The following is a 10,657-nucleotide window of genomic DNA, read 5'->3' on the forward strand; positions in this document are numbered from 1 at the left end:
ACTTACAATATAAACAGTTTGGATCATTTGAAGACAATCCAAATTCAAAAGCTAAAGCCCAATGTATTGCATTAATATATTCCTGCAAAAACTCGGCCATTTTTCAGTTGGATTCTCACCTTTCAACCTATTTCTGCACCAACTTGAGCATTCTCGGTATCAATTTGGGCTGAGGAGCATCCTGCTTGCACCATTTTGGGGCATCCAAACGTGCCCCAAATTGTTGGTAAAAAATCAACGTTCTCAGACCACCAATATTTTGGCAAAAGAAATGGGAAAAAATTAATAAATACAATTTTGCAAAGAATCAAACTTCATAGCCCCGACATTTTTTTTTTAATCTTTCACTATTTCAACCTACAACTAAGGCCAAACAATTCAAATTTCAGATGCTAAGAACTCATTGCACATTATTTTGCAAATATTACATACATGGATACTACATCATCCTGCAGATTCAAGCAATTGCGCAAAAGCCCAGAAAAATGTTGGGCATTTAATAAAAGAATGGTAGAGAAAGCCGGAGAGAGGGAGGGCGCTATGCCACTTTAACTCCACTTGGCCGTTTTCCTTCCATTGCGTCTTTCTTATTACGACAGGCAGCACATAGAAAGGGGCCTTGCCAAGGCTTTGAACTGGTGGAGAAGATGGCCCCAGCGTGGACAGAGATCCCCTCGCTTGGAGCAAGATCCACTTGGCAAACTGCACATGTAAAAAGACCGGATGTTGTCTGCCCTGTCGATGTGTCGTTCCCTAGCCTGAAATTTATCCACAAGTAGGCATGAGCAATCGTCATGATAACAGCGTAATGAATGCCAGATCATTAAAATCAGCCAAAAGATAAAATGAAAAACGACAAACTGAAGTTATCGGGTATCCCAGCTCAGGGTGCTGCTGTTGTTTTGCAAACAAGCACCAGACAGTCTAAGAGAATAGGAACATTTTGGGTCGTTAAGGTATGAGCAGTTCTTTTGGGGAAAAAAAGAGGCAGATGTGAACTGTTACAGGTGCAATACTGGCACCTATCATATTGGTTTTGGGCCAGTCCAATACACCCTGTAAAACGATAGTCAGAACCTTGCTCCCACCCTGACTCTCTCACCCTTCAAAATTTTTCCTCACCTTTTATTTTCACCCCCACCCAAGTGATGGCATTCCAAATGATAGACTCAATATCCAGGTGGTCATGTTGACTCAAAGAGTCGATTCAGTTTGACTTGATATTTAATAATTAAACTAGGGTCTAATTACACACTAATAATAGACACTTGGATTAACACGAATATAAAAATATGCAGTATAAAACACCCAAATGGTGCGTGGTCTGCTAGTAGATCTCTTTATAAGCTCAGTTCAGGTTGCAGGTTCGAATCACACCAACTGTGCTTTCTTTGAGAACAACAATTGAATTGATCCAAATAGGAACAACAAGATGCCACATAAATGAATCACCTTCCACATACTAGACGGTCTGTATAAGGAGGACCTACTGGTAAACCACCCCCCACCTGCATTCCATACTTGAAAGCAATAATCTTCCTACATAGCTTGTCCTCCTCACACCCGAACCTCCAAACCCATTTCCCAAGCAGAGCTAGATTCATGATACTTAAATCACAGATGCCGGCTCCACCCTTATCAATAGGCTTTTAGACATCATACCACTTGAGCAAGTGAAACTTTCTAGCATCCTTAGCACCTCTCGAAAAGAAATCCCTTCTCAACTTTTCAAGCAGATCCACACCAATTTAGGGCATTTACGAATGGACATAAAATAGACGGGCATATTGGAAAAGGCCACCTTTATGAAGGTAAGACAGTCACCCCTAAACATATATTTGCACTTCCAACTAGCCAATTTCCTTTCTATTCTTTCAACCACCTTATCCCAAAGGTGTTTCGTTGGCTTTCCGATGCATAACGTCAAACCAAGGTATGTGGAGGGGAAAGACCCCGACTCTCAACAAAAAATGCACACAAGGTTGCTTAAATTGGCCTCACTAAGATGAATTCCCAGCATCTGTCTTGGAAACATTAATCTTTAGCCCTGACACAGCCTCAAAACAAACTAGGATCTTTCTGAGATTATCTACCAACCCTTCATTTGCATCGCGAAACAAGATCAAATCTAGTGATCTTATTTGTTAAAAGAACCCTAAGAATCATGTGGCACTTAGATAAGGGAGGAACGGAACCTCTTGGGAGCCATAATGCTGTGAGGGTAGTAATTGCATCTGGTGAGGGTCCTTAAGGCTGGGTACTGGAGGTTACCTGAGAAGGTAGACAACCTTGGAGGCAAGAACTGGAAGCAAGCACCCTAAATCGAACAACTTTAAAGCCAGACAGGCTGCAACCGTATGGGCTGCAATATGTGTGAAGCTACACCCTAGGAACTGGATAGGTTCTAAATGGGATGAGCCGCATTACCAAAAAGGCTCCAACGTGTACTCATGAGGGGATTTTCTAGAAAATCCACTTATCCCCAAGAGGGGGTGAGTGCCTATGGCCGGTGAAGAACTGAGTTAGGCAGGTACAAACAATCCCTCATAAAAGTGTCAATGGCATTGCAGTGACCATAAGAATATTCCATATGCACATCTCTATTTAATCCACCCATTCTCAATCTCCATCCTTTTGAATGATAAAGACAAGCAATGGAACCTAAATTCCATGAATAAGTTATGAACCTGTGCTATTCTGTAAAGAGAAGTGGTCAGGTATGAGACCTTGGTCCACATTAACCACTACTACGTATTTAGTATGTAAAGAAAACTAGGCTATTTTCATCACATAAAAGTTATAAGCCTAACTGGTGAGTGGATAACGATCTGATCTTTTTTAGTCATAAATTAGCCATTAATATCTATTAATAAATATACAATACATACATTAAAGGATGTGTAGTTACTCCACTTATGAAATTCTGCAGATTTAAGAAGGTTAAAAGGCAATTCTGACCTTTTCAAAGGTACAGACACTCAAGGACATTTCCGTTCACCATAAAGGTGATTCAGTTGGAAACTTTTTGTTCTAATAGTTCCAGATTACCATAAAGAGCACCCTTAATGAATACATTGTTTTTTCTTTTAAAAGATATGCCCCCTAAAAATAAAAAACTAGCATTTCATCACATTGAGGTGACCTTTTCGTCACCAAAAAGGATTCTGTCATTCGCCATGGTTGCCCCACAAAACGAAACTAACAGAAAAACAGAGTATGGGACCCAGCTATCCCCTATGTAGGATTCTTGCCTTATTTTGATTTTGCAGGCCACTCACCACAAAAGACAAACCAAGAATCATAAGTGACAGCACAGAATCTGTGTCCCCTGAGAAATTCGCTTCAGGGAATGCTGTCCAAATGTAGCCTAAGTTATTCTTACGTGAGTTTGAAATGCAGTGTTGCACAATTTTTTCAATTAGAAAGAAATACTGAAGCTTGCATACAACCGGGGGAAAAAAAAAAAAAAACAGATGGAGAAATTGATTAGGCACAGAAGAATGAACAATCCAACTCAATTGGAAAATCACCCTTGAAAAATAAAATCTAGCTACGACTGGATAAGAGAGGAGAACGATACTAACCTTTCTGCAAGCATTGCAGAGCCTTCTTCAAACAGTTCTTCCACTATACCTACAGCAGATAGCTTCTTTGCAAGTTTACCTGCAGAGTCACGCGACCTCTTCCGGAAGATAAGAGATCTAAACCTGTTTAGTTTTTTGGGTGGGGTTGAAGGCTGTACAGAATGATCAGGTGGAATTATGTCGACGATGATGCAGGTCGTGTCGTCTTTGAGCCCCCTTGACCTCAATGCTTCCTAAATGTCCAATGTTATGAGGATGCGTGATCACTTTACACGAGTTGATTAATAATTTATCATATGGATGAGATATTAATAGCAGTCTGCAAAGATATGCTTAACAAAGAAGTTCATGGATGATTACAGCCAACTAGTGTTGCCCACCTGCCAGAGCAGTCTTAAGGCCCATAAGGTCCCATTTTGATGCACCGTAAACTGGCTTTTTTAAAGCGAATGCCTCGTTTCAGATCAAGACTAGGGTTTTGTAGCCCATTTGGAAACAGAGCCGAAATTGTTGTTTCCAAATCTACCTGATGAAATAGGCACTAAAAAGCGCACTTGCCAAAAACCAATTGGATTGGTTTTCATAAGTCGATGAAGACATTGCTTCTGCACAAAAAGGCCTTTCAGGGAAGTTGCGTCTAATGGGCCCTTAGGCTGGGTGAACTTCAGCATGCAGTAGGTAAGAGAGCTAGGCTTGGTATTGTTTGGGCAGTTTTTCTATTGAGATCCAGCCCAAGCCTGGGTACAAGAACACATATGAATTTTAACAGCATGCCTGGATTTACAGGACAGCAGGCCATGGATTGAGTTTCCACCCAGGCCCACCTGAATGAAACCAACTGACAACATTACAACTTGCCGAGCAGGCCAGGGATTGAGTTTCACCCAGGCCCACTTGAATGAAGCCAATTGGCAACCTTACATCCAATACATGAATACGAGAAAGGGATGAGAGCTGTAATAGTTTAAATAACTCACCTTCACAACTTGCCGAGCAGCAAGCTCTGCAGGCAACCCACGGCAGGATTTTGCAGCCATCTCTGATGATATTGCGTCCCAGATTCCATCAGATGCAATGATGAGCCTTCCCCCAGCATTAGAGAGCTGGTGCACATTGAAGAATGTTAGGTATGACCACAAGCATGTGGAATGTAATACCCAGCAGAACACCATGTTAATTCACAACCTCATGGATTGAAACGTGATATGCAAAATGCCAACAGAAGAACTATCTACAAGGATGATTCAGATAGAATGAATGACAATAGCTCAGCAAGAATGTACATACCTTGACTTGTTTAACATATGGTATAGGAACTATAAATTCCCCAACATCCATGTCCCCTATTGACCTTGAAAGGCATAGACCACCTGGCCAACAACGGAGGGGACCAACCTGCAAAATTTTAAGAAGCAGATTACAAAATTTGCAAAAGGAAAAAAGGCAAGTGACATCAACACCCTATGCTTCTGATAAATACATCCCTTTTTACTATTGGTAATGGAATACTGTTATTCTGATGCCAAAAGTAGAAAAAGAGCTGTATTATTAAAAAGCACAAGTATACATGACATTCTTTTAGTTGGTGGTTGAATGGGTGTACATATCATTTCCTGAATGATAATCATATAAATGTTATTGTTTTCCTTTAAAATCCAACTTGGTCATTTTGATATTACAGATTTAAACCATCAGAAGAGCTGGAGTGATTTAAAGAACTCGCTTATTTGCATACATGAGGAATGCCTCTGGGAACAATAAGTATTAGTATGTATTGAATTCTGCATGTAGTCTGTAATCTGTACGAGTATGAAACTGAACATTTAATCATTCAGTGATATGTACAATGGTTTAAAGAAAACAAAGGTATTGCATTGTTAGACTCGAAAGCCAATATGTAGCCATGAATGCTTATTGTACAAGAAACACAAGTGGAACTCTCAGAAGTGCACCAGACAGTGTGGACGCTAAAACACCTGCTATCTTGCCACACATCTAACATCCAAACTGCCCATTAGGTGGACCTTGTGGATATAGATACCCTTCTTCAAAATCAGGCTCCTCTATTAAGATGGTGGGCCACATGTAGGTTGAATGTGGGCCTTAGGCCACCTTTTTTAACAGTCCACTTCCTTCTTACATTTGTACATGTTTGGTCTGCCTCAGCATCAAAATCTTAACCTTTCTCCATCAATTTGGGGTTGCTTTTATATGGTCGATTGGCAAACTTTTAAGATCGGTTGCCCATTAGACATCAATCTTCCTCTACCCATGCACTGGAACTGTCCATGGCAAAGGCTCACATTGACACCCCACTATCGCCTGTAATGCCCCACCGAGAATTGACCCCAGCCCAATTGTTACATGCATGCCCCGAAGGGTGTAACCAAGCAAAATAGGGTCAAGGACAGGCAGTCAGCAAACAAACCTCTAAGCCTGCAAGGTCCCACCCAGTATTGACCCCAGCCCAATTATTACAAGCACACTGAAAGGGTGAGCAAGCAAAATAGGGTGGGGACGGGGAATCAACAGACAGACCTCCAAGCACAAATTACCTAGAAAAGGTCATGCTCGCATCGCATGTCATGTTTAAAAAAGACAGGGTAACCATAGAAACACGATTACCTAGACCAGTAATACACCAACACAATCATGCCCCACAGCCCATGCTGCACCTTGGTGGAACTAACAAATGTTTGCCATGTGTGTGCCTGTGTAATGACCAAGTTGGCTAGATTATTGGATTAGGACATCTATAGGGGTGGTCCACCTGGTAAGCCAATTAGACCCTGTACACACATGACATGTTGCCACATGTCCACAGCATGTTCATTGGCAAGTGACTAAGTGAGTTCGCATGAATAGCATTGCTAGGGAATGCATTTTGTAGGAAGTTGTTTTAAACCACTAGCGGTATGGCACATGCAATGCACATGGTGAGAGTAGGGGAGAGCAAATGCAGGTAGAGAGAGCGAGGGAAAGGGTGCAGCTATTCGCATGCGGGCTACAGAGAGAAAGAAGGGTTCAGACGGTGGCACCCCATGCCCACTTTTCCAGTATTGTGACCTATTCAAGCTTCATATCTACCTCATTTTTGGTCCAACATTCTAATATGAGCCGGTATAATAGATGCATGGTGTGGACGTTGTACATTCATCACAACGGGCCCCATTGATGTCGCATACGTCTTCCATTCAGACCACACGCGAAGAAAAGAAATGGTTGTGGGCAACTCCCATGAAGGATTTGAAAGGATAAAAATACCCTTGGGTTGAGGGGCTGCAAAAACTGAAGGATTTCCCCTCCCCACGACTAGTGTCACGGGCAAATATGTCCAAAAAGCTACTTCCATCATATAGTATGGATGCGTGATATAACTAGAAATTATCTCACCTCAACACCACCAACAATGCTGAGCCTTCCTACTTCACCTCCGCTTGCAGTTACACGTTCCCTCCTGCAGTTTCAGATCAAACGATTAGATGATATGGAAGGGAAAAAAACAGAAACCAGAAGTCAAAAGTAAAGATACCCACTCTTCAGCATTCTCTTCCAGCCTATGGTCCACAGTCAAAAGGGTAACAACACCACCCTGCGCATCCAAAATGCAACGGGAATCTCCAACCGATGCAACTGTAACAGTCCACCCATCAATTATTACGAATGTAACGGTCGTTCCAGAGGTTTCTCCTGTTGACATAAAGAGAAAGAAGTCAGCATTTAGTTCAGCTAAACATCTAAAAGAGGTTAGCTAGAGATATGCCAATCTACCCCACCACAGGGCGATCGAGAACCTTCATCAAGCAGGTCGCAACATGGATGGGCCTAGATGGAAATAACCTCACAGATTATAGATCCACACCTTCACATGTGCGCATGCACGCACGCTTCAAAAATTGGACAAGTGTTTCTAATTCAACTTTGCATGGTTAGCGACAATCTCTGATCAGTGAGATTTTGTCAGGTGTCTCATCAACGTAGGAACCTCCCGTATGAATGAACTAGATCACTACATCATGCAGCAGAAGGGACCAGCCTCCTAGGGGTGAACCTCCGTTGTAGTTCCAAGTGTACGACATTGATCAGATCCTCGGTACTAAAGATATACATAGACTCATACCTCTGCTCTGGAATTCTTTGTCCGTCTTCACAAACCCTGCAACTAATGCACGAGGTAAAGCTTGAAGCCACTCTTCCCGCCCAAGCCCACGAGGAATTGCACCCAATACATGGTTTAATAAATTTTCTCTCGTAAATATTGCTGCCGCATTCCCATTGTGCCCATCAAAGATCTGAAAATTAGCTCATCACATAATGAACCACTGACCATACATAGATCGGACAGACAGGGAAAGAACAGAAAAGAAAAAATAGCATGTCGAAACTACTTCGGTTAAAATGAACCACATAATATGAAAAATCAGTTATGTACTTTTCTAAGAGCTTAAAGGAAGAAACATGCTGCCATTTGATGAACAAAGGTACATATGAATATATAACAGGAGCAACTTATTTACACCCAACCTGCCAGCTAATACAAAAGAAAGATGCTGTCCTAAACAGAACTAAGAACAGTTTCTGCAGGAAATGGCAGAAACCTAATCCTGCTGAATGCATGGTTTTTCCATACCACCCTAAACAGTTGAGAGGACAGATGTTTGTCTGTTCAACTTTCTGAATGACCAAATAGGGTGATTTGGTATACACCCAAATGACCCCAACTCATTTACCAAGAATGCTATCTCAGTTCCAATTTTTCTTGCCTTAAAAGGGTTAGGGATTCACACACACCATTTGGATACTTGCATATTGAATCTTATAGTGCATTTAGCCGTCCGCATATCACATCAGAGACATCCATTCGCCAGATATCACAACAATATGCATCTTTTACTTTTTCTATTCTTTTATTATTATTATTATTATTATTATTATTATTAACAGTACAATAATATGCAATTCTAATCCAACAACTTCGCATACCCAGCAAAAATCACAAAAACTAAGAATGTGAGGATTGAGGAGAGACTGTATTGTCCAAAGAAACCAACAACATTACTAACTTCCAAGCACTTATGAGAATGCAATGAATACAATCAAAAGATTGAAAACCTATAATTTCCACAAGCCCCAGAATTGAGCGAGGAGAAGAACTGGTTTCCATTTCATCCCAAAAGAAAAGGAAAGGAAAAATGTTCCTTTGTGCTTGAGTTCTTATTCTTGGATGTGGACTTGAAATGGTGCTATTTCCCCCAAATTACCACGTTCTAAACATGCATCATTGAAGATGAAAAGAAATCATGAAAAAATTGAATTCAAACCAGGCCTCATGAAACAAATGAATGAATTCAACAAACCATCTTCCAATGTAAGCATGTGCATATCAGAGATAAAACAGGGGGGAAGAAAAGCAGAGGCAGATTAGCAACACACCGCGAACACAGAAAACGTAGATGAGGAATTCCCGGGTACCCTCTGACAATCCGTTTTCATTAGAAAGAAGTCCTCTCCCTTCCTCGACTGTGCAGCGCACCCATATCTAATAGATGGCTTCTCCATTTTCTCAGTCTTCAGCTCTCTACTGATCAACGCTGCCAGAGGCACAAGATTATGGTGACGCCTCCCTTCTCCCGACGCTGCCATATCAGGGCCCGTCTGCAATTCAGTCGCACACCCACCAAAGCATCAAATCAGACCATCTTCAAAATCCAACAAATGCTCGTGATACAACCCGTTCACCGAAAAACGGCTCCTCCCTCACGCAAACCTGCCAACCAATTCAACATTGCACATAAAACTTGCAAATTTTTTGTATTTATTCATGAGACCCGCTAAGGCTGGTCGAACAAAAAGGGGCACATGTGCCAGTATGAGATCCATGCCATTTATCAGGCAAACTCCACACTGTGATCGATCAGGCCTACAAATCAGCTGGTATCTTCATCAGGTGGGCCGCACGTGTAAAATAACTGACCATGATGATCGGACCGGCCTGATTTTCGGACCAGGGCACATACACAGTAGGACTCTTCCAACGAACGGTCCGATCTCCTGCATACGTTCAATTGAGAATGCAAACCCACCTGTACGGTTCTAATTCCCTCCCATTTATCATTACCCACGCATTTTCAAAAGCATTTTCAAAAGCATCAAAACCACAAAACCCAAAAAAGCAGAAACAATCAGATCCGCAACCGTACATCCCACAGCCCATTTGGAATGCCCTCCAAATGCGGACACGAGCGCGCATCACCACCGTCCAAAACAAGAACAGGACGACGACGATGATACCAACCCCAAATCATCATGACCACACTCTCATCCCAGAAACGACCTCGAAATCAGCAGCATTCAACACAGGCCCTCCCCAAATCGCAAATGCGCCCAATCGCATTCCAAGCCACATCCAAACAGGCCCCAGAACCCACTCAACTCCCCAAAAATCACATCAAAACACAAATCCCAAAACAAGAACAGAATCGCAATTGAAATCAACATCAAGAACTGGAGTTACCTTACTCCACAGCACTGGAAGCGGGAAATGCAATCAGGACCGTCCGATCTCCGACCGCCAGACGACGCAGATCTGGTTTTTTGAGGAGGAGGAGAAATGAAGAATGTACGGAGAAACGCGGAGAGATGGTGGATGGAAGGATGACCTGGTATGAACTGTAGGGACTAATAAAGAAAAAGGAATTATAATATTTGTAAAATAAGGCCCTCCTTTTTTACAAAAATGTCCAGAAAAGCTGTACGAAGCTTCACGAAAAGGGGGCATGGAGCAAAAAAGGAGGACTTTCTTCTCTCCTTTTCTGCCGTGTTTGGGATTAAAAAGGTGTTTTTTTCCTTCTATCTTTTTCTACGTACGTTTCAAAGCTAAGAGGTAAGAGTTTTCGCTCTGGCTCTCTCGCGACTGAAAATCTAGTGTGCGTCGGCACCTACGGGGACCACGTGGTGAGATGATCCAATGATCTAAACCGTACATAGTATCATTTATCGTAATAAAATTTAATCGATGATGTGATATTTGATTTTTGAATTTAATGTGAGCCACTGTTAATTTTATTTCATTT

General features: G+C 41.8%; 1 protein-coding gene across 2 annotated transcripts; it reads right to left on the reverse strand.

The window, feature by feature from the left end:
* Nucleotides 1-350: 350 nt before the first annotated feature.
* On the reverse strand, nucleotides 351-10,375 carry LOC131234970 (probable protein phosphatase 2C 15). 2 transcript variants are annotated; one of them, XM_058232003.1, is made up of 9 exons: nucleotides 10,099-10,375; nucleotides 9,018-9,239; nucleotides 7,705-7,876; nucleotides 7,121-7,274; nucleotides 6,978-7,041; nucleotides 4,872-4,979; nucleotides 4,562-4,687; nucleotides 3,585-3,817; nucleotides 351-758 (listed from the first exon to the last, which is right to left on the reverse strand). In XM_058232003.1, exons 2-9 carry the CDS (start codon nucleotides 9,225-9,227, stop codon nucleotides 539-541), a joined length of 1,287 nt encoding a protein of 428 aa, XP_058087986.1. In that variant the 5' UTR covers nucleotides 9,228-9,239; nucleotides 10,099-10,375; the 3' UTR covers nucleotides 351-538. The 2 variants fall into 2 exon arrangements, with proteins under 2 accessions (XP_058087986.1, XP_058087985.1); XM_058232002.1 differs by having other exon boundaries at nucleotides 9,018-9,351.
* Between the last annotated feature and the right edge of the window lie 282 nt (nucleotides 10,376-10,657).

The sequence above is a fragment of the Magnolia sinica genome, chromosome 19, assembly GCF_029962835.1.
Source record: "Magnolia sinica isolate HGM2019 chromosome 19, MsV1, whole genome shotgun sequence".
NCBI lineage: Eukaryota > Viridiplantae > Streptophyta > Magnoliopsida > Magnoliales > Magnoliaceae > Magnolia > Magnolia sinica.

What these genes read in the sequence shown, in the direction of transcription:
- LOC131234970 (XM_058232003.1), bottom strand. Translation starts at nt 9,227, where the DNA reads ATGGCAGCGTCGGGAGAAGGGAGGCGTCACCATAATCTTGTGCCTCTG. An exon ending in CTACGTTTTCTGTGTTCGCG is followed by an intron (nt 7,877 to 9,017) that starts GTGTGTTGCTAA and finishes GCTAATTTTCAG; the next exon opens with ATCTTTGATGGGCACAATGG. An exon ending in GCATTGTTGGTGGTGTTGAG is followed by an intron (nt 4,980 to 6,977) that starts GTGAGATAATTT and finishes AAAATTTTGCAG; the next exon opens with GTTGGTCCCCTCCGTTGTTG.